We start from the raw sequence: 23999 nt of genomic DNA, 5'->3' as shown, positions 1-23999 counted from the left end.
ATATCTGTATTTGCTCAACTGCATAAGCGATCTTGCCTATTTGGTTTTGAAAAACGATGGCTGTATACTCTTAGGATGTGATAAGATTTAGAGGCACTCTCCAAGGTAACTGCACAGACCCTAGAGCCAGCCGCCCGGGTTCTGTAATGCAGGTCTGGCCGACTGGAGCAGGCCCAGGAGCCCGCCGACAGGATGATGCAGCCGCTCACCTGGGCAGGAACACCTCCATCCGGGCTCTCTTCAGGCTGGCGGTCCAGGCGTGGAGGAGGCTGGCTGTGAGGTGGGGCTCAATGTGGCTGAGCGGTGTGTCTCTGTCCCGAGGCAGCACCAGGAGTAGGCTGGCCGCATTTCCCAGGTACGGCAGCTCCAGCACCCCCACCTGATGGCCCGCAGGGTCCTGAAACTGGCCTGGGGGTTCAGTGGATGGGGGATCAGTTCTGTCCCGGGAGCCCAAGGAAAGAGACAGTGCCGGACCCTGGGAGGGGCCAGCTCCCAGAACTGGAAACAATGCATTTTATTAACAATCAGGGTGTCCACCTCACCTTCAGGGAGCTGTTTGAGGACCAAGACTGTTGGGGGCTTGTGGCCACCTTTGCTGATCCTAAGACCTAGAATGTCTCTAAGATATTCTTATGTGGCTTGAGTCCTGGGGCCTGCAGTGGCTGGGCAGGATGGGGGTACTGGCACTCCGGAGAGCCAAACCCCTTCTTAAAGGGACAGCCACTACAATCCTGGCCTGTTCTTGCCGTATCAGGACCCAGGCTCTTGGTGCCAGATTTTCCTGTCTTTCAACCAAAAGCTTCCCAGGTAGCACTAGTGGTAACCAGTGAACCAGTGAAGTTGCTCAGTCGTGTCCAACTCTTTGCGACCCCATGGACTGTAATCTGCCAGGCTCCGCTGTCCATGGAATTCTCCAGGCAAGAGTGCTGGAGTGGGTTGCCATGCCTTCCTCCAGGGGATTGTCCCTGACCCAGGGATCGAACCCGTGTCTCCTGGATTGAAGCACTGCCTGGGTCAGCGGTAAAGAATCTGCCTGCAACGCAACACAGGGGACGTGGGTTTGATCCCTGGGTTGGGACGATCCCCTGGAGAACGAAATGGCAATCCACTCCAGTACTCTTGCCTGGAGAATCCCATGGACTGAGGAGCCTGGCGGACTACAGTCCATGGGGTTGTAAAGAGTCTGACTGAAGCAATTTAGCACACACTCATGTAATCAAAGCTCTAAGCCTAGATGTCACATGAAATTTCCCAGCGTCTGAAGCACTGCATATGCATGCGTACGAGCATGCTCAGTTGCTAAGTCACATCTGACTCTTTGTGACCCCATGGATTGCAGCTCACCAGGCTCCTCTGTCCATGATTTTCCAGGCAAGAATACTGGAGTGGGTTGCCATTTCCTCCTCCAGGGCATCTTCCTGACCCAGGGATTGAACCCATGTCTCCTGCTTTGGCAGGCAAGTTCTTTACTACTGAGCCATCTGGGAAGCCCAAAGCATTGCAAAGACCTGAGGAAACAGGAGTTCAGGCTGGATTCGGACTGATAATTTGTACCCTGTGACATAAACAAGTGGGCTTCAGGATGGACAGGTGGGAGCTTGTGAGTGATGGCTGTGACTGGCCAAGGATAAGTCCAGGCCACTGGGCACAGCCTAACTTCAGAAATGTGTGATGGGACAGGTGGAGGTGGCAGCAGACACGAATGGCCAGAAATCGGGAGACCCAGAGAGGGTTTCTGGTGAATGCAGGTGTAGTGGCCAGACCCAGTGACGGGACAGGGCGGGCAAATAATAGGGAGCAATCTAGGTGAGCTGGGTTGACTTGGCAGCCTGTGGCAGCCCCAGTCTCAGGCAGAACTCCAGGCTCCATCCCTTTCCTGGGAGGACAGGGGGGCCTGGGCCTCAGGGTGGACAGACAGCAGAGCCGACTGGCCACTGCAGCAAAATCTTACAATCACTAGGGAAAGACAGGGGCATGGTTCATACACCTTTTTGTATCTGCTCAGTAAATACTTGCTCAGCCTCCATTATGTGCCAGCCACCCTGTGTGGCTGTTCTCCCCAGCCACCCTGCACTGTGCTGGGGAGAACAGGAATATCTCGTAGTCTGCCTGCCAGCATCACCCAGCAGACAGATCAACCAGCATGGGTCACAGCAGCGACAGGGAAGTGTTAGGAGCAAGAATTATTGGGTTGGCCAAAAAGTTTGAGTTTTTCCATAATAGCTTATGGAAAAATCTGAACGAACTTTTGGGTCAACTCAATGGCTCATTTGGTAAAGAATCCATCTGCAATGCGGAGAAGGCAATGGCACCCCACTCCAGTACTCTTGCCTGGAAAATCTCATGGATGGAGGAGCCTGGTGTGCTGCAGTCCATGGGGTGGCTAAGAGTGGGACACGACTGAGTGACTTCACTTTCACTTTTCACTTTCATGCATTGGAGAAGGAAATGTCAACCCACTCCAGTGTTCTTGCCTGGAGAATCCCAGGGACGGGGGAGCCTGCTGGGCTGTCGTCTATGGGGTTGCACAGAGTCGGACACGACTGAAGGGACTTAGCAGCAGCAGCAGCAGCCACCTGCAATGCAGGAGACCTGGGTTTGATTCCTGGGTTGGGAATATCCTCTGGAGATGGGAAAGGCTATCCACTCCAGTATTACGGCCTGGAGAATTCCATGGACTGTACAGTCCGTGGGGTCACAAAGAGTCAGACACGACTGAGCAACTTTCCCTTTCACTTTTCACTTTCAATACAATCCATTGTAAATGTATGTTTATTCAACAGACGTTCTTCCATTCCCATTTTACTTGACCTCAATGAATAATTATTGGTTGAATAAACTAATGAATAAATGCACTGGGAACTCACAAGGGTCCTGTATAGAGTCAAAGCAGGATGATAGCAAGTGTTCTCAACACCAGAGCTCTTAAACAGTTTTAAGTCTCACTGACTTCTTCTGGAATAAGAACATAATTAGTCCCACAAGCTGGAGAGGGCTGAGCATGCAAACCAGGGTTTGGAGGGGTGACCAGGAGAGGAGATGTGAGGCAGGCAGGGCAGCGGGGCCCTTCCTGCCTGGTCTTGCTGGGCCCCCCACTCTGGAGCGTCCACAGCACACACAATAGTCTGCTGGGAAGGGGAGCTGCAGGTGCACCCCACCACGAGGGAGACGAGTGACTTCCAGCAGGATGGGCAGGCAAAGTGATGAGCACTTCCGGATGGACATGCTCTAGGGAACCTTCTAGACTGGACTCTCCACCAACCGTCATTTCTCAACACCAAACGCTGAGGCAGGTGTTCATCTTGAGGGGGTGACTGCCAGGGGAAGGGGTTTGCCCAAACAGCCACATGACTCCCGGCTTTGCTCCGTGCAGAGGGAAAGGCCAGGCATGAAATCGGGGTTCTCTTCCCCATCGGTTCCCTCACTGTCCTGAGTCTCCACCTCCCTGGCCTTCCCTTACTCCTCGGCGCGCCTGGCACCGCAGAGGGACCTGCAGCGCCACTCAGCCGCATCCTTTTAGAGCGGAGCCCAGCCCTCCCTTCCCGGGCTCCTCCCGCTCACCGTAGTTGACCTCGGCCATTTGGTACATCATGGGAACCTCGAGGGTCAGGCCCTGGGCGCAGGTGAAAGGCAGGAGCTGAGTGTCCGAGGAGAACTGATGCCGCCAGGCGCTCTGGAAGGACACGGTGCTCACCAGCACCAGCTGCGCAGACTCTGCGCCGCCACCGCGCTCCCACGCGGAGCCCACCGGCCCGTCCCCTGCGAGCAGAGAGCAGGGGGCCGCTGAGAGGCTGCCGCCCGTGTGAGGCATCCGCGGAGGGTTGTGGCTTGCTTGTTCGTACTCTTAGCTGTGGAACTGTGGTGCTTGTGAAGAGCTGTGGTTGGAGACCAGGCTTTAATTTTTTATTTTGTTATGTATAGCTTGGGGTGCTACAGGCTGGTTCCAGTTAGTTCTGGCTAGTTCTGGCTGGGATTGTTTCCCAGAAGCAGAAGGCTGCGCTGCTCAGGCAGACCCCTGGGGCGGGGGTGGGGGCGGGGGTGAGACTAAAAAGTGAGACTGGGTGCTGCACAGTGTCACCCCCACCCCCGACTCCCTTCGCCCCAAGTGCTCTAGGGCCTCATCCCTGGCGGAGCCTTTGTTTACATGATGACCTCCAGGGCACGGACTTTAAGTCTCTTGCCTTACCTAAGAGGGGAGCTGGCTGGCCACCTGTCAAGGGGCTGCGTCCTTCCAGCTCTTTATCCCTTTAATAAACACGTCCTTTGTGCTAGGCTCTGTCTTCAAGGCTTCAGCAAACCCTCCTTGACTCCTCCTACCAGTTCTGTTGTTATTCCCAGTTTTAAAGATGGGGCCCCAAGGTTGTCCAAGGTCACATACTTGTGAGCAACAAAGCCACCATCTGCCCACTTGCCCTAGATGGAGACCTTGGCCTTGAACCCAAGGAGCCTAGCCCTGGTCTTTTCAGGGGTACCGTCTCTTTCTTAGAGGACCATTCACCCCTGGGGTTGATAGCAGCTGACCGTGGCCTCGGGCCTCCCAGAAGCGCCACGAGCTGCAGCAGGGAGTTAAACATTTTGAAGTAAACTGAAAGACGTTTCGAAATGTTGGAGCAAACTGCTCGGGGAAACCCCCTTATCAATAAAGATCTGAATGTTCAGTTTGCCTCTGTGCACCTGCCCACATGCTGTTTCTTGATTCATAAAGTGCATCCCTGTTCTGCCTTTAAAACATTGGGTCTTCAGCGCTCTCCCTAGTTCTCTGTAACCTTTGTAATCATCAAGGACGCTGGAGCCGGACTGCCTGGGTTAGAATCCCCTGCTCTCTGGATACAGGGCTGGAGGCCCAATTCTCTGTGCCTCTGTTTCTCCGTTTGTAAAACGGGGACAATGATGGCACTTAGCTCTTAGGATTATGGCGAGGGGAAACTGAGCTCGTAACCACAGAGTACTTAGAAGAGTGCTGAAGAAATAAACTGAGCACTCAGTAAGTGTTCGTGACGTTCATCATCTTTGATGGTAATTACAACTGCGTGATATGTGTGCGTGCTCAGTCCTGTCTGACTCCCTGCTACACTCCGGACTGTAGCCTGCCAAAGCAGGTGCTGATTTTCATTAAACCATCCCTAATTGCTGCACATTAAGATAACCCTGGGCTAAACATTATTTACAGTTATTACATACAGTTATTGCCTTAAGTGAAATTCCTAAGAAACCACGTTTTGGGCTCCTACTGCATTTTGCGTTGAAGAGGGTTAGTGGTTGATGAGAACAGAGCTCAGTGGAAACACACCTGGGGACGCTGCATGGCCCAAAGTCTGCTGGGCTCCCGAAGAGCACTCTTGTGTGTGTGGGTGTGTGTGTGAGGGGTTGTGTGTCTGTCCCTGGGGGTGGGGTGGGGGTGGGGTAGGGACAGAATATAACCAAAAGTGAGCCCTGTTCACTCGAGGGTCGGGTTTCCCAAGAGGATAAGCCTCTGCTGCAGGTGAGGGCTGCCTGTGTACCCACTGCATGGCTTCTGATGGGTAACAGCTGGGACCTGTCTCCCCAGCCTTCATCCATTAACCTCATCAAGGTTGATGGTTTTTCCTTACCTGCGGTCTGCCTGGGGCCCCATCCGTTGGCCAGCATGGCAGTGCTGTTGGGCTCCCTGAAGTTGGCTAGCTCCAGGCTGCTGTTTGCCCACCGGGAGACCTGCTCCACAAAGCAGGGGGCGAGTGGCGTCCCTGTCTGCACGTAGAGGGTGCAGGCCAGCTCCAGCTTGGCACCCGGGTTGGTGCTAGGCAGCACAGCATAGACAGTCTGCAGCCATTCTCTGACCTTGGGGTCTGCAAAGAAGATCAGTCAAAATGGTGAGTATAAGACAGGAGTTACCCCCGGCTCTGCTTGCTGGGTACAGGGGAATGGGACCCCTGCCTCTCTACTCTTAGGTCCCAAGGTTAATCCACCGTAGACAGTCAGTTTGTAAAAGTCATAGCTCAGTTTCCCAGGAGTTAACCTGGATCCAAGAATGAAAAGTCGAGGGGGAAGAAACCACACTAGATTTGAAAGAAATCAGGCTGTTATTGTTTAGTTTCTAAGTTGTGTCCGCCTCTTTGTGACCATGGACTGTAGCCCACCAGGCTCCTCTGTCCATGGGATTTCAGGCAAGAATACTGGAGTGGGTTGCAATTTCTTTCTCCAGGGGATCTTCCCTACCCAGGAATCAAACCCTCATCTCCTGCATTGACAGGTGGATTCTTTACCACTAAACCACCTGGGAAGCCCAAATCTAGCTGAGATTAAATCAGATAGAAAAACACTACCAATCTCCCAAAGACTGTGCTTCCTAAACTTCTTGAGCTAGATATCTGCTGCCGCTGCTGCTAAGTCACTTTAGTCATGTCCAACTCTGTGCGGCCCTATGGATGGCAGCCCACCAGGTCCTCTGTCCCTGGGATTCTCTAGGCAAGAACACTGGAGTGGGTTGCCATTTCCTTCTCTGAGCCAGATATGTGGAGCAGTGCAAAAGCAGAGAGACCTGGGCTGGTGGGCAGAGGGTTTTAAGTATGTACAAGGCCAGTGGATTTATGGGGAACATCACGAGTAGCAGAGCTGGGCAGTGACCAGGGTGTTGAATTGTCGATATCTCTGGTACAGGGCCTCACGTTCATCCCCACGACTAACATCTGAGCAGCGTTTGGATGTAGTCTTTTGTGGAACTCTGCTTTCAACCTGGAAAATCTAGGGGCAAGGTAAGGACTCCTCCCATTCCCCCATCTCTCTGAGCCCCAGCAGACAGCCCATTATTCATGTCAGCGGGAACCTGCGAGAATGTTGAAATATCAGGCATTTGAAAGAGTCCATAGCTTCTACCTTCCTGATGGTGGACATCTAGTCATTTACAGCTCACGCAGGAGGCCGCTTCCTTCTCTGCATATTCGTGGTGGAATTCTTTTTCACGCTGTTGTTCACAGCTGTGGCTTCTCTTCTTCCCTGGGCATGTGGAGCTACTGCTGAGTCACGACAGGGTGGCATACCCTCCTGACCTGTGCACACAGGGCTTTTCCAGCCTGCAGGACCCCTTTGCAAGCAGGCTGCCTGTGGAACACAGCCCTTCCTTCTGCTTTTCGCCTCCCCTTCACCTTAGAGACGGCCCCCTGGCTGCCCACAAGTCTCCCCTGTGACTCCCAGGCTCTTTGCACCATCTTTCTGCCCACCCTGCCTCCACCAGCTCTCCCAGGGCACCAGGTGGAATGACCCTCCTACCTGGCTTGGGTTGCCTGTCCATTCTGTGTCCCCTCACAAAGGCCAGGCCAGGAGACAGCAGCAGATGCACCCCCCGACCACCACCCCTAACTTGCCTGGCTAAAGTCCTTTTGGGGGCAGCGGCACCCAGAACACACCCCGGGCCAGGGGCCCCAGCCACCAGGCTGCAGGATGCGGTTGTGGGCAGGTTTACTCCACAGAACTTTCACCACCAAAGCCGCGTCTTAGAATCTACTACTGTAAAAACTGGACTCAAGGCATATATAAATACACAGCCTAGCGAATTACAGCCTAACTCAAGTGCTTGTTTTTGTTTTAATGAGAAAAAACTGTGAATGAAAAAAATAACTCACTGGATTGTCCTTTCCTGAGGAAGATCATACTCATTGAATCATGTCCCTGTAGGGTGTAGACTGTCTGCAGGGGTGAATGGAGACATGTCTGAGGTCCTTAGTGTCATATGACCTTAGGGGGTGTCACAGAGCTCTCCTCTCTGTCCTCTCACCCTCTCGGCCCAGGAGACCCGCCATCCTTCCAGACAGACACGCCCAAGGCGCGGAGTCAGTGGGCTTGAGAGATCTTATCTCCACTGGAGCCTGGTTTGTCCCTACCATTAGCACATCAGAAGTGGTGTTCTAGATGCTGCTGGAATTAACCTATATTGTCAGAATAAAAAATGCTGAAGGTTGACGAACTCTGCTAAACCCTCTGCAAGCAGGATCACTTTTAATCCTCTCAACAACCCTGCGAATTAAGTGCAATTATGATCGCATTTATGGATGAGGGAGCGGGGGTTCAGACAGATGAATAAAGTTACTCAATCAGTTGTCATCTGATTGTTGGGGTGGTACCTCACCACCTCCTGCCCCCTGCTCCCTGCCAGGTGAAGGACAGGTGGGCTGGAAACAGTCTGCCCCTCTGCTGGGGAGAACCTCACAGAGCCTCCTGTTTTGCTGAGTTGCCTGTATTTCCTAGTCTGGTCTCTGCTGTGCTTAGTCGCCCAGTCGTGTCTGACTCCTTGCGACCCCATAGACCATAGCCCGCTAGGCTCCTCTGTCCATGGGGATTCTCCAGACAAGAATACTGGAGTGGGTTGCCATGTCCTTCAGTGGAGCAAAAGGAACTGACTTGCATGGTGACAAACTGTACCTCCCCTGCAGCCCTTGAAACTACTGCCTCGATTCCTCTCCCCTCCCGTTCCCCCTCCTACAAAGCCGTCTTTCCTGCTGGAGGGGTTGGGTGTCTGTAACAGCAAGGAGGGGAGGACTGCAGTAGAGCAGGGGTGTACTGGGGAGGGGTGGAGAGTTTGAAGGGAGGGTCCCTGGAATGGCACGGAGTGGCAGGAAAATGCTAGAAGAAATGGTATTTTTCTGAGTCCTGCTGCAGACCAGCCTTTTAACTCATTTGAGAGACCAGCGTGGAAAGAGCCTTCCTCCTCGATATATTAGCTGAACTGAACTTCTTGAATGTGACACTGAATCTAAAGGGGGGCGGTTCTGGATTTTAAAGTTAATGTATATGAAATTCTCAGCTGGCCAGAACCATCTTTGTGGTGCTGATTAAAGAGTTAAGTTTAGGACGATGTGCAAAGGGTTTGGTTGGGCTGAGAGAGCAGTGAGGATACGTGCATGTGTGCTAAGTCACTTCAGTCATGTCCGACTCCTGCAACCCAATACACTGTAGCCCGCCAGGCTCCTCTGTCCATGGGATTCTCCAGGCAAGAATACTGGCATCGGTTGCCATGCCCTCCTCCAGGGGATCTTCCCAACCCAAGGATTGAACCCACATCTCTTTTGTCTCCTGCATTGGCAGGTGGGTTCTGTACCATTCATGCCACCTGGGAAGCCAAGTCTGGTGGAAAACAGTGAAGGCAGGGGGCTTAGATAAATTTGTATGCCTGCTCAGTGGCTGAGAGGGAGGCTAAGGAGTTGAGGAAAGAGCACAGGATTTGGAGTCAGAAAATCTGGAATTGGAATCCTGGCTCTATCACTTGCCTGTTGGGTGAGCTGAGTCTTAGCAAATCATTAACCTCTTGCTGCTGCTGTTGCTGCTGCTGCTAAGTCGCTTCAGTCATGTCTGACTCTGTGTGACCCCATAGACGACAGCCCACCAGGCTCCCCGTCCCTGGGATTCTCCAGGCAAGAACACTGGAGTGGGTTGCCATTTCCTTCTCCAATGCATGAAAGTGAAAAGTGAAAGTGAAGTTGCTCAGTCGTGTCCAACTCCTAGCGACCCCATGGACTGCAGCCCACCAGGCTCCTCCGTCCATGGGATTTTCCAGGCAAGAGTACTGGAGTGGGGTGCCATTGCCTTCTCCGCATTAACCTCTTGTCTCATTAGTAAAACGGGCACTTTAGGAGGCTTGGCGATTGCATATGATTTCTATAAGGATCAAGTGACATAACAACTGTAAAAGTGAGTCCACGGGCGTCATCAAACAGAATTCTTCCCCACCCCCATCTCCAAGGCCTCTGTTCCCAGCATCGTTCTTGTGACAGAAAGCTGAGATGTGTGAAAGCTGAGATGTGTTCTTTATTAATTGACTTGGAAAAGCATTGGAAATCCCTAGAACTTGGACCATTGGGAAATCATGTTTTCATGCAGTGAAAACAAAAATATTTTGGGGATATCACTGGTGTCTGCTTTGAAACTCATGCCCAGCTTTAGGACCAGCTGGTGGGAATATTGGCAAAGCTGCTGGTGGTCAGGCACTTCCCTGGTGGTCCAGTGGCTAAGACTCCTTGCTCCCAGTGCAGGGGCCTGGGTTCAGTCCCTGGTCAGGGAACTAGATCTCACATGCCTAGCCGAAAAAGAAGATTCTGCATGCCAAAACAAAGATCAAAGATCCCATGTGCCGCAACTAAGATTCAGTGCAGCCAAATAAATATTAAAAAAAAAAAAAACTGCTGGTGGTCACCTATTGGCTGGATGTCAGTGAGAAGACAAGCGCCCATTGTCTCATTGCGAACATGGATAGAGCTCTGTTGATCAGATGGGAACAATGCCCCAAGCCCCTGGGCTGTGGGTTCACGTGCCTGATCTGTGCTCCTTTGTAAAAGAAAGACTGGGACAGGGCAGGTGGTGGGCAGTAGCAGGTTGACTTAATCAGCACCCATGTGATTCTCTGAGCCGTTTGGGGGCAAACACATGCAGGGGTATTCCATTAACTAGAACTCTGCAAGCAGCACATTCCTGTTTGTAATAATTAACCGTGGATCCATGAGATAATGAAGCCATTTATAAGTAAGAAAAAAAAAGTGGGATTATGTTCCCCAGAGTTTGACCATTAAGCATTCTGGACATTTGGTAATTCTTGAATGGGCTCTATGGAAACCCTGTTAATCGCCACACTCTGCCCAGGCAGGTACCCTGACGTTACCTGACAGCAAAGCACCGATTGTCATCAGTTCCCTGGCTCTGCAGGGAAACTCCATTTGCGTTTCTCACTTTCCCTCTAGTCCTGACTTCTGTGAGAAAAATGTTTCAAGGCCAAAATGCCTGCCCCTCTTTCATATTCCTATTTGTTCTTCATAACCCAGCTCAGGGGTCTTGTTATCTGGGGAGCCTTCCTGATCTGCTAGTGGAATAAATCATTCCCTCCCTGGTACGAACATATTTCACATAAGTACACTAACTGCTCCTTATTAAAAATGTGTTTCTGTGTGCATTGTTCCTACGAGACTGAGAGTCTTGTGTTCAAAGGGTTCCTTATATACCTGGCTGCTAAATTCCTGGCGTAGCACCAGCCCACACAGCAGGAGCTCAGAAATACTTGATGGATGGCTTTGCACTGAATCTAACGTGGCTGGAGAGCAACTCCACGGATACGTGCATTTCTATAATATACTTGCCGAGCAAAATTCAACGTGATAACTTCTGTTTGTCTTCACTTATCCTAAGAGACAAAACGCATTTGCAGGTCGGCCAGCAGTCTCACGAGAATTATTTTGGCAGAGGACAGGGTGTGGATGGGGAGGGGTGGGGACAGTTCACACAGGTAGTGCCTGTGGCCTGCTGTCTGGAGCATTCACCTTGCCAACGCAAGATGCCACCTCCAGGGAGCTCTTGCCATGGCTGTCTTGGTATTAGTACCTGGGTGCTCTAAAAAAGGGTTAATTTATATAATTTTAATTCTCATCCTTTTTCACTGGCATCTTATTCTTAGATAGAGAAAAAAGGTTGTGTGTAAAGTGTTTGTGTTCAGATGGAGTTGGGAGGTTGGGACCAGGGCCAGAGGCCCCAAGTGGGACCAGGTGTGGCTGACCTGGCATCACAAGACTCTTGCCCCCACTGGCAGAGGTGTTCTGAATTATGTTGGTAAATATGACTGCCTAGAAGTCACACATTTATGAAACCGGGATGGTCTCTGGAACCAGACAGCCTGGGCTTGAGTTCCAGCTTAAACTCATAAATATCAAATTATGTTGGTAAATATGACTCTGCCTAGAAGTCACACATTTGTTAAAGCAGGATGAACCAGACAGCCTGGCTTGAGTTCCAGCTTGACCACTTGCTGGCTGTGTGACCTTGGGCAACTTGCTTACATGCTCTGTGCCTAAATTGGCTTATCTCTAGGGATGATGAGATAATTACCTACCTCGATAGGGTTGTTGCTACAGTGAATTAGATTGTATTGGTAAGGTGGTTCTAGCGGTTTCTGGCACCTAGTAAGCGTTATAAAAGGGCTTGTAAAATGCAATGGAGAAATTGCCGCCAAACCCAGGGGTAGAAGCGAACCTTAGAAATTTTATCAAGAGTGACCACGATGTGGGCTTCCCTGGTGGCTCAGTGGTTGGGAGTTCGCCTTGTAATGTAGGGGATGTGGGTTCAATCCCTGGGTGGAGAAATCCTCTGGAGAAGGAAATGACAACCCAGTCTAGTATTCCAGCCTGGAGAATCCCATGGACAGAGGAGTCTGGTGGGCTACTGTCCATGGACAAGACTGAGTGACTAAACAGCCACCACCATGATGTAGAGTGTCAATGCCTTCTGTTGCACACTTGCCAGCGGGCAGCCTTCTCTGCCTGCCACCCGAGGCAGCCTGAGCATGAGGTCAGGTGTGAGTGTGAGCAGGGCAGTGGGCGTGAGCAGCAGAGTGGGAGGAGCAGAGGTCCGCTTACCATGGACGGTGTAGCCCAGGGCCTGGGCCAGCTGCCAACCAGTGTTCCCCCGGGCTCCAAACTGCAGGAGCTCCAGGGGGATGAAGGCGCCAGCGGGGGAGAGGACCAGGTTGGTTTGGTTGCTGGCCGCGGCCACGCTCCGGTACAGGCGAAGCGCCAGGTCCGTCCTCAGCAGGGTCAGGTCCTCATGGAGGTTGCTAGCTCCCCCAGGGGAGCAGACGGGAAGGAGGAGGAGGGCCAGTAGGAGAGACTGCATGGCTCCTGCAGAGGAGGGAAGAGATGCAAGTGAGGCAGGAGCTGCTCCATCCTGCAGAGGAGTGGGCCTGGGGCTGGTGCCCGGCTGCGGCTGAGGATCACTTAACAGGCCTGTTACCTGGGACGCTTCTACCCGCAGCAGAATGTGTCTCTGTATCTGCCTTAGAAACACTTGCTGGAAATCAAACCGTGAGTTGGAAGGCCTGAATTTTAGGCCTGCTCTGTCATTGGAAAAGACCCTGATGCTGGGAAAGATTGAAGGCAGGAGAAGGGGACGACAGAAGATGAGATGGTTGGATGGCATCACTGACTCAATGGACATGAGTTTGAGCAAAGTCCGGGAGATGGTGAAGGACAGGGAAGCTTGGCGTGCTGCTGTCCATGGGGTCCCAAAGAGTCGGACGTGACTGGGTAACTGAACAACTGTCACTTACTACATGCATGAAGCACTTACTACATGGTGAAGCTCTGGTCAGACCAGAAGCATTATGTTGGCTCAGAAACTTGAAAAGTACGTCTTACTCATTTTTCTCAGTACTTAGTTAGCTCAGAGCTGGGCCATGTCTATCAGTAATAATAATAGGAATAACAAATAATATACTCTGTTAAAAAGGACTTTGTATTTTCATGATTAATCATTACAACATTCTTACATGGTAGCTGTTATTATATTGCAAATATAGAGATGATGATGTTTAGAGACTTCAGTGGGTCATTTAAGAAAACATGGGGGTGGAAACAGGCCTGGGATTCCAGTCCTGGTCTCCTCTGGGTGGTCCATGAAAGACTGAGAGTATAAATGCACATTAAAATATTGATCCATGAGCTAATTGTACCTAGGATATCAGAATTCTTGTGATGTGAATTATTTTCATAAAAAGGACACTTTCACAGAGAGCAGAATGCTGCAGATAGAACTCCTGCTACAGAGATGTACCCCTTCAAGGAAGAGAGTGCCTTTGCTGGAAATTAACGCAAAGAAGAGAAAGGCAAGGCACAAAGTGTTCTCAGTGACTACGCCACACGGACAGCCTGTGGCAATCTCTGTTCTGTTGTCTGACTGCGATATCAGGCAGGATTGGTGAGAGAGGGTCCCAGCCCAAAGAAGTCATCTGAGGATGAGAAGTTTGCATGTAAAGCCACTGGGCTCAAAGGTGTTTATTTCAGATAAAGGCCCCACATGGAAAAGCATCCTCTTTTTCTCAGCTCTTTCCTTCTGCAGCCAAGCACAAAGGCATCATAGTGGTGGGGGTGTGCACAGGTGTGGGGATCTTTCTCTGTGTATTTGGAAACCCCAGTCTAGGGTCTTTTTCGAAATGACCAACTCCCAGTGCTCTTGACGCTCCTATCACCTCCCCCAGGGATGCAGCAATCAACCCTTCACGCCCTTAGGCTCCCCATGACCACGTCCCTGCCATGATTCACTGCGGACGAGCTGTTCACTCACCTTCTGTTGGATGGGACTGTCTGAGTTTCCTTGCTGACTCCTGTCCTTGTGGGTCTCCGGTGTTAACGTGCTCCCCCTTTTAAAAAAGTGGAGCAGAATCTGCTTTGAATCACAAGACGGCATAGGGAGGAAGCTGGCAGTTGCCGTCTCTGTCGGCGATGTCTCTACCACTCGGTCCAAATTCCTGGAGCCTGAGGTCCCACAGAGAGCCAGGGGCAGGAGCCTAGCCCGGCCAGCCAAGCCCAGATCGGGAACAGAGCGGGCCCTGGGGAGGGAGCCAGCCACACCCGTCAAGCCTGCTTAGGCTTGTGACCTGATTGTACCAGCGAGGAACCCCTCTTGTAGCCCTTTGTCACTTGGAGGAATTTCACTGATAACTCTGCCATTAGGGCTTTTGCTGGGTACCAGGTACCTCATGCTTCTCCCCGCCTCCTGGGAAGAGAACAATACATTAGTCATCGGGCATGACTTGAAACTTTTAGCAAATGACATTCTGCAAAAAAGGGTGGGGAGAGCACGGAAACGGCCCAGGGGCTGAGCAGAAGTCAGATCCCGGGATGGAGGGAGCCGAAGAAGAGGAGTGAGGAGGCAGTGAAGGCAGGCTCTGCTGCCCTCCTGGAGGCCGGCAGCCTGCTGGGCAGTGGAGGACCAGGCCACCCATAAAGGGAAGGGGTCAGGAGGTCGGGGCCCCGGCCTTATAGGGCTCAGACCAGGCCCCAGCAGGAAGCAGCAGGCGTTCAGGGCCCAGGCCTGGCTCGGTTGTCCAAAGGGGGGCCAAATTTATTTAAAAAAAAAAAAAAAAAAAGGGTGGGGAGGGAAGCAAAATATAGCACAATCAGTTTGGAACAAGGTGTCTTGCCTTATTTATTATTAATAAAAGTGAATGTATTTATATGTAATACAATAAATATAAGAACTCTAAGCAATCTTGTTCTCAAGATATAGAAGTTAATAAATCTGGTGACTCAATATGAGAAAGAGACTGTGTTGTCAGTTAAGGGAAGGCACATTCTGGGGAAGAATAAGCAGATTCTGTCCAAAGTCTGTCCTTGTGACCTAATTCAAAGTTGCAGACATTTCTATGAGTTTCTTAGGTGTCGTATTAAGTACAAAATACGTGTTAGGTTACACGTCGTTAGAGATTGAAGAAAAGAAGACACTTGGAAATGAATGCAGCTCTTAATAATGTTCTCTCAGGCATCTGTTAGAGTTAATATTTGAAAAAGAATGAGACTGTTTTTCATCTGACCACCACTCACACCCCTGTAATCAGCGGGCGCTTCACTTTCAAGTGGAGTTAATTGCTGACACTCAAGCCTGGAATAGTTTATAGCTCTTAGGAGAGTTCCACCTCTAGAATTATTTTGCATGAAATTTCCCCAGATCTTCAATGTAGAGATTGTACATTTTTTGCATGCCTTGAACTCTAAATTGTAGTATGATGGGGGAATAAATATGTATAACTTATTCTATAGCATCCAGAGTGGGCATCCCATCCACCCACCCATCCACCCATCCATCCATTCACCCATCCACCCACCCATCCATCCATCCAGTAGCTCTTGCTTGCCTGCTAGGTTCTGAGGCTCTGTGCCAGATCTGGTGGAGGTGGCAATGAACCAGCCACCTGGACTCAGCTAGCTCTCAGGGGACCTAGAGTCCCTGAGTGCAGACTTTTGATGTTGATGCTGATGGGTTTAAGAAAAAGAGTCCTCCATGAGGAGGACCGTGTAACTTGCAAGGGCTGCCTCCCAATGCTGAGTTCCCCATGGTTGCAATTATTTGAGCAGAAGCTCATTCACTTTCTGCCCATGGTGGAACTGGGAAGATGCTTATAAAAAGGTTTCCCAAATTTGAGAAGGTTGGCTGTGTGACTTCTGTAAGCATTTCTTCCTACCTGACTCTAAGAATGTATCATTTTAGATTGCTTTTATATTCTCTAGAAAAAAATACTGAGTGGAAGCCCTATGTATAGACTGCTGCTGCTGCTAAGTCGCTTCAGTCGTGTCCCATTCTGTGTGACCCCGTAGACGGCAGCCCACCAGGCTCCCCGTCCCTGGGATTCTCCAGGCAAGAACACTGGAGTGGGTTGCCATTTCCTTCTCCACTGCATGAAAGTGAAAAGAGAAAGTGAAGTTGCTCAGTCATGTCCAACTCTTAGCGACCCCATGGACTGCAGCCCACCAGGCTCCTCCGTCCATGGGATTCTCCAGACAAGAGTACTGGAGTGGGGTGCCATTGCCTTCTCCATGTGTAAAATAACTAGTGGGAATTTGCTATATAACACAGTGAGCCCAGCCTGGTGCTCTGTGATGACCTAGAGGGTCAGGATCAGGAGTCAGGTGGGAGGGAGCCTCAAGAGGGAGGCGATATGATTCTCAAAGTTGTAGAGCAGAAACCAACACAGCATTGTAAAACAATTATCCTCCAATTAAAAATAAACTAAAAGAAAATACTGGGGAGCTGAACATTCAAAAAAAAATTTCCTGTGTAGGTTAAACATTTCAAAGTGTGAATGAATAAATGATGGGCAGCAGTTTTTGTTTTGTGTGCTCAGAGGTAAACCTGTATAGGCCTCTGTGTTCTCCAACTGTTTAAGCAGAGGTTATCAAGCTTGTTTTGACCTGGCTGGCATATTGGTTTACACTGCTCAGGGAGCCTTTATTTGTGAAGATATTTACCGTAATTATAACAACAAAAATAGTGATCATTGTTGAGCACTTACTATGTTCCAAGTACTGTGTTACATCCTTTCCATTCACTATTGCAGTGAATCCTCCCAACAGTCATATGAGGAATGTGTTATTATCCCTGTTTTGGAGATGATGAAACAGACTTGAAGAGCTCAAGGTACTTGCCCAGGTTCCTGCAGTTAGAGGTCAAGCTGGTGCAGGGTGGGTTGTGGGCTTATCCACGCTGATGAGCTCTGGTCCTCAGTGCCACTGCTCTGCAGTCCAGAACCACCGTGAAGAGCAACTCGACCTCAGAGCTGGCTCCAAATAATCTGGAAACAGGGAAAATTAGGCGGAGAGGAACTAAGGTTGAAAATAGAAAAAAGGCATCAAACTGTGTTTGGATATTCTGGTTCTGAAGAGCTTGCTTTTGGTGTTACTTTCTCATACATTTCAGTGTGATTAGCATTTTGGCCGTTTTTATCAGTTGGATTTTAAAAGTGATAAAAAAACAAGACTTGAGACCATGCCGTGTTATCCTCTCTAGCCCTCAGTCTAGGGGTAACTAGACAGGAAAGGCCGATCCTCACTAAGCCAGTGTCAGGGATTGGCAGGAAAAATCCATGTGAAAAATCTACCCAAGGGCTGTAACCCTTCTCTATCACTTCAAAACTGTGGGCATCAGTGATCTATTACAACAGTATTTCCTGAGAGCCTGGCCTTGACCTCCAAGGCTTCTCTGAGTGGGGTTTGCGGGAGCCACATTTTTTCTGGGGGGGTGGGCCATGCTGTCTGGTTTGTGGGATCTTAGTTCCCCAACCAGGGATTGAACCTAGACCCTTGGGAGTGAGAATGTGGAGTCCTAACCACTGAACCACCAGGGAATTCTCAAGGGAACCGCTTCTGATTTATCATAGTTGGTTCATGTCCTGGCCAACTCAGCCTGGTATGACAGAATAACCCAGACTGTGTGGCTTAAACAACAGAGATCTATTTTCACAATTCTGAAGACTGGGAAGTCCAAGATCAAGCAGATTCTGTGTCTGATGGAGGCCTGCTCCCTGGTCGGTAGACAGCCAGCTGCCTTCTTGTATTCTCACATGGCAGACACAGAGAGAGAGGGGTCAGCTCTCTAATGTCTCTTCTTATAAGGGCACCATTCCATTCATGAGGGCCCCACCCTTGTGACCAAAGGCCCAAGGCTCCTAAGGCTAAAGACCTAAAGGCTAAGACTAAAGACCCAAAGGCCCCACCTCCTAATACCATCTCCGATGCATGAAAGTGAAAAGTGAAAGTGAAGTCGCTCAGTCGTGTCTGACTCGTAGTGACCCCATGAACTGCAGCCTACCAGGCTCCTCCATCCATGGGATTTTCCAGTCAAGAGTACTGGAGTGGGTTGCCATTGCCTTCTCCTAGTACCATCACAGTGAGGACTTGGAATTCAAAATATGAATTTGTGGCAGGGAGGGATAAACATTCAGTCCCCCATCGACTGTGCAAAGAAATGTATTTGTTATCCCTGAACTGCCTCAAAAGGCACCTCTGGTTTGACTCAGCTCTGAAAACTCCAGTGACCTCCTGTGAACCCAACAAGTCAGGACCCTGCTTTTGCAGGACCACATGGCTACACAAGCGTGTAGGCAAAGCTGCCGAAATACAGCAAATATACAAGGGAGAGACCCGACAGATCACAAGCTGACTTGCTGCTGCTGCTGCTGCTAAGTCGCTTCAGTCGTGTCCGACTCTGTGCGACCCCATAGACGGCAACCCACCAGGCTCCCCCGTCCCTGGGGTTCTCCAGGCAAGAACACTGGAGTGGGTTGCCATTTCCCTCTCCAATGCATGAAAGTGAAAAGTGAAAGTGAAGCCGCTCAGTCATGTCCAACTCTTAGCGACCCCATGGACTGCAGCCCACCAGGCTCCTCCATCCATGGGATTCTCCAGGCAAGAGTACTGGAGTGGGGTGCCATTGCCTTCTCCACAAGCCCACTTAGAAGGCCCTGAAACTCGAGGCCAGGAGAGGGAGCTCCCTGTGGGCTGGGCTGGCTCCTGCTGTCGTGGTGGGGGCACACGGCTGTCCTCTTCGTTTCTGACACTCTGTCCTTGTGGCCCGAGCCAGCCACTTCAGAGACGTCTGCTGCAGGCCACATGGAAGCCACAGTCTGGGAAAAAAATCATGAGCCACTAGGCACCTGTGCAGGGGGTTATGAATGGGAGCACAGTCAGCAAGGCTGGGGAATCCAGGGAGTGGTTAAGTTGTGGCTTTAAACACATTCTGCCCGAGGGAGGGTTGGGATGGAAGGAAGGACCGTGTGTCCCTGCGCAGACCCTGAAGACTCCAGGCAAGAGCCTGGGAGCAGGAAGACATGTATTCTAAGCAGAAATACATCCACACGATCAATTCTTCTTCTGTGTTCACACTGCACATTAAAGCAAATGATCTCCTTGTTTTTTGGAGGCAGGAGTGGAGAGAGCAACAAGTAAACCTCTAAAGGCCAAATCTTGGGAAAGCTCTAACTTTGCAAGTGTTCTTTGGCACAGTGCTTCGCGGGGTTCGTGTGCTGCCTTTGGGGGTCTGAGCTGTCAGAGCAGCCCTGGACTGTGGGTCTCGGAAAGCTACGCCCCCACCATCTAATCTGCTGCTGAGACATTGCAGTGAGTGAAGTGACTACGTGAGGAGGTGATTTTAAAAACATAGGCGAGAACTTCCCTGAAGGGCCAGTGCTTAAGAATCCACACTTCCATTGTAGCAGAGCACGAGTTCAACCCCTGGTCTGGGAACTAAGATCCCACGTGACCTGAAGAGCGGCCAAAAAGAAAAAAACAGCTGAAGCAGCGTTCCCAGCACACATTTAGTTATCGCGCCCGTACTGGAGATGAGGAGGTGGAGGGTGTGTGGGAGCGAGATTTAAAAACATTTCTATTTTCAACATACTAGTGATAGTGGTTAAGAGTGATATGGTTTGATTGGTGGTGGGGTCTGTGATGCTGGGAAAGGGAGGTCGAGCAAAGAAACGTCAGATGCGGGCACAGTTCTGGAATGTTCCTGGATGCATATGCATATGGAGACATAATGTCCAGTAGGAATAGCAGTGACAAGCACAGATCTGGACCTCAATGCTCTGAGCCCAACCAGCCAAGTGGGAAAGAGACTGTGGGTGCTGGGTGGCAGACACAAGGCAGAGCCCAGGGAGGCCCCAGATGGAGCCGGGTGGGCTGATATTTTGGGTGATGAAGGCCCATCAGTACGGCCAGCTCTTTAGCCGAGGCTATGAGGTGGAGGTCTCCATGAACAAGTCAGGGTCTATCACAAGGTTGTGCCCCTTGAGAGTAATGCTGCACCTTAAAATTACTGTTTTTTAAAAAATGTATTTATTTTTGGCTGCACTGGGTCTTCATTGCTGGGCACAGGCTTTCTCTAGTTGCAGTGAGCATGGGGCTGCTCTCTAGCTGCGGTGTGTGGGCTTCTCATGGCAGTGGCTTCTCTGTTGCAGAGCAGGGGCTCTAGGGTGCATGGGCTTTAGTGGTTATGACGCATGGGCTTCGTTGCCCCGTGGCAGGTGGTATCTTCCCAGACCAGGGATCGAACCCATGTCCCCTGCTTTGGCAGGTGGATTGTTAAGCACTGGACCGCCAGGGAAGTCCAATGCTGCACTTTAAAGGCCTCCTGTGTCCTCCCCAGGAGCATCCTCACACCAGTAGCATCCCAGCCTGATTGTTGAAGAAGACTCTCACACGTGGTGGCTCCCTGCAAGTGCTTTGGTGGGCTTGGCACTGCATGTAATGATGTGATGGTGATTTGTCCTGAGGAATCACACCTCAAGTCAAAACAGAGACTCGGGTGCAGGATGTCAAGGAGTCGGAACCGTCGGGCACAAACACCACTCACCCTAAATGAGGTTCAGGCCTTTATCTCCTTCACTGAACTCGGGTCCCTTTGGGCCGGCACGGGGGTAGGGGTGGAAGGCACGCCCAGCTGTCTGGGAGCAGCCCTCCCTCACTGCTTTGGCCGCCACTCAGTCTCAGCCAGTGTGTCCAGGGGTATCGACTGGCAGAGATCTCATTCTCCACCTTCCTCAAAGGCAGGAGCCCCTTATGGTCAGACACGGCAGACTGTGTCCTGCTGAGGCCACATCGGGGAGATGTTGTCAGCACTCGTGTGGTCTGGCAGTTGGTACTGGATGCCAACTGGGGAGCCTGGGCACCCTGGCCTCCCCTTGCAGTCCACTGGTTTACAGGTGTATCCGCCACATTGACTCCATGTGAGACATTACATGATTGTCCATATACGTTCTTTGCAAGTTGCCACAACTTACCGATGTATTCCTTACTTTTTTTGTACTGTCCAAAACACGTTTATGACTTTGGCATACAGCAGATGTTTATCTCCTTTAGAAGAGGTCACCATATATTTATTGGTAATGGGATAAGCATGTTTACAATTCCAAGTGATTTTTGAGGAAAACATGTTTACAAGCAAAGGAATGGTTTTGGTGGAAAAGCTTATCAGTTTTAAACACAGCATATGGGTGTTCATTCACGTTGGTTAAAATATAGGATGAAGCATCATTTACAAAAAATCATTTCGCATAGCTCAGAGTGGACAGTGGATTATCTTTACCACCTATTGTTTGCCTCAATATATATTTAGATTTGTTTGCATTTTCTAGTACACCTGGTTTCTCATCCTGGAAGCAGGGTAATGCTGTGTTCATTGGGAGCAGATCATTGAAGAAAGTGCTACCCAAAATACCTAGGAGAATAGTGGTGAGATGATGTGTTGGGGACTGGCGCTTCGGGTCTAGATTTTCTGGACATTGTGCTCCATGAGGTGCATGGAGTTCCATTGTGCTCCATGAGATGAGATGTTCTTTATTGCTCACAGCTGTATTTCCAATCTTGAGAACAGAGTCTAGCATGTAAAAGTGCTTAATACACATTTGTTGGATGAGTGAATGAATGAATGAATGAATGAAAGGGAAAATGACTCTTTGAACACCTACCCCCCCCCAAAAAAAAACAAAGAATTCAAAATACTATACAGATGTTATTTTTCACTGAGAACTTCTTCCATATGAGATGAGAAAGAGTAGTATTTGAACCATGACAGCTTTGCCCTTGGTTTCCCAGGTGGATCCTGAGTAAAGTGGGGTCTCTTCTCATCCTGGGCACCAGGGGCCTGGACCACGTGGCAGGTGAGGAAGCCGTGAACTGCTGCCTGCCTGCCAGAAACGGCTTCCTGTCCCTGCCCTGCCTGGGTCTCTGCATCCTGCCTGTCAGGTGGAAGTCAGCCTGCCTCGTGCACCCACCAGGCCTGTAGCTTAACTGATTCTGTCTAGGGGGAGGGGCTTGTGATGACCGAGGATGGATGCCTGATTTCTAGACTCAAGAGTTAACAGGGAGGGACTTTGCTGATATAAGCCGAGTGGTGAAGAGCTCACCTTCCAGTGCAGGAGGTTGCGGGTTTGATCCCTGGTTGGGGGAGCATGTCTTAGGGCCAAAAAAACCAAACCATAAAACAGAAGCAATATTGTAAATAATTCAGTAAAGACTTTTAAAATGGTCCACATTTAAAAAAAAAAAAAAAAAAAAAAGCCTTTTAAAAGAGAGTCAACGGAGCCTGGACTCAGAAGTAAGGACCAAGTAGTACTGGGCTTCTTTGTCAGACAGACGCAGGGGGCTGCCCGTGGGCCACAGGGGTGGGGCAGGAGCTGAGTGGACGTTGCACCCTGTGGCCCCTCATGGCCAGTCCATAAACAGGATCACCACCATGGACCTCTTGACTCTGCCATGATGCTGCCCACTAAGTCACCCAGGGCCAGTCTTCAACATGCTTACACCTTAGTTTCCTGGTCTGTAAGGTGGCAATAATAAACTCATCTGACATTCATGAGTATATACATGAAGTAAAGCATATGAAAATAGTTTGCAAATCATGAAGCTCTAGAAAATATATTCTTGTTTTCAGTTAGATTGTTTTTTTTAAAAAATGAGAGCTGACTTTTATTGGCTAAGTGGCATGCTAAGCCTTTTATAAACATGATCTCATTTACTCTTCATAATCATCCTGTCTGTTAGGTAAATGTTCCTCATGGTCATTTTAATAGGATAAAAATATAAAGAAAACCCCAAATATCTGTGATTCCACTCATCTAGTCTGATAAGTAGAATAGTTTGTGGTTATTTCGGTTTTCTTTCTATCCTTTGGGATGCCAGGGACAGTGAGGTGAGGGAGAAGGGGCTGGGAAAGGTGCGCGTGTACCAGGGCAGTGCCCAGGCCTGCATTCTGGCCACTGACTCTCAGGGCAGCTGGGGTTGGGGCACAGGGGCTAGAGGCCAGCTGGGGTATAAAAAGAGAAAACAGTGGTTCCTGTTTTGAGCCCAGGCACTCAGCTAAGAGTCTTATCCAGTTCTCATTAATTCTCATGGCGCCTGGGTATCAGCTATGGATCCTATTGTATAGATCAGAGATGGAGGTGATTTGCCCCAAAATACTTCAAGGAAGTATCAGGCCCAGAGGCGATGCTTGGTGGACTAACTCCAGGCCCTGGAAGCCCCCTGGTCTTCCAAGAAGAGTGAGAGTTTTGCCACTTGTCTGCTGAAATTTCTCTCTCTCTGAGGGAGGTCCAGCCTAAAGGGATTTGTCCCCAGGTAAAAGGAAAGAGCATGTCTTTAACACTGCTGGTGGATTGCTATTCTCTTGGCAGCCAATTAGATGCAATTGTGACTGGTTCCAAACAGGTAAACGAGTACGTCAAGGCTGTATATTGTCACCCTGCTTATTGAACTTACATGAAGAGTACATCATGAGAAACGCTGGGCTGGAGGAAGCACAAGCTGGAATCAAGATTGCCGGGAGAAATATCAATAACCTCAGATATGCAGATGACACCACCCTTATGGCAGAAAGTGAAGAACAACTAAAGAGCCTATTGACGAAAGTGAAAGAGGAGAGTGAAAAAGTTGGCTTAAAGCTCAACATTCAGAAAACTAAGATCATGGCATCTGGTCCCATCACCTCATGACAAATAGATGGGGAAACAGTGCAAACAGTGGCTGACTTTATTTTTCTGGGCTCCAAAACCACTGCAGATGGTGACTGCAGCCCTGAAATTAAAAGACGCTTACTCCTTAGAAGGAAGGTTATGACCAACCTAGACAGCATATTAAAAAGCAGAGACATTACTTTGCCACAAAGGTCTGTCTAGTCAAAGCTATGGTTTTTCCAATAGTCTTGTATGGATGTGAGAGTTGGACCAT

The 23999-nt window shown here is 50.0% G+C and overlaps 1 protein-coding gene across 2 annotated transcripts in view; it reads right to left on the bottom strand.

The window, feature by feature from the left end:
- The window catches only part of SERPINE3 (serpin family E member 3), a 33476-nt gene extending 19030 nt beyond the window's left edge, over positions 1–14446 (bottom strand). The window contains exons 1-5 of one of the 2 annotated variants that reach the window (XM_070800129.1): positions 14068–14446; positions 12366–12626; positions 5592–5825; positions 3562–3759; positions 210–408 (exon numbers count right to left, since the gene is read on the bottom strand). In XM_070800129.1, the coding sequence (XP_070656230.1) occupies positions 210–408; positions 3562–3759; positions 5592–5825; positions 12366–12621 (887 nt within the window). In that variant the 5' untranslated portion in view covers positions 12622–12626; positions 14068–14446. The remainder of the gene's footprint in view (positions 1–209; positions 409–3561; positions 3760–5591; positions 5826–12365; positions 12627–14067) is intronic. The other variant, XM_019971328.2, reaches the window with a different exon arrangement.
- Positions 14447–23999: the final 9553 nt, after the last annotated feature.

The sequence above is a fragment of the Bos indicus genome, chromosome 12, assembly GCF_029378745.1.
Source record: "Bos indicus isolate NIAB-ARS_2022 breed Sahiwal x Tharparkar chromosome 12, NIAB-ARS_B.indTharparkar_mat_pri_1.0, whole genome shotgun sequence".
Classification (NCBI taxonomy): Eukaryota; Metazoa; Chordata; class Mammalia; order Artiodactyla; family Bovidae; genus Bos; species Bos indicus.
This window is presented reverse-complemented; position numbering and strand designations above follow the sequence as displayed.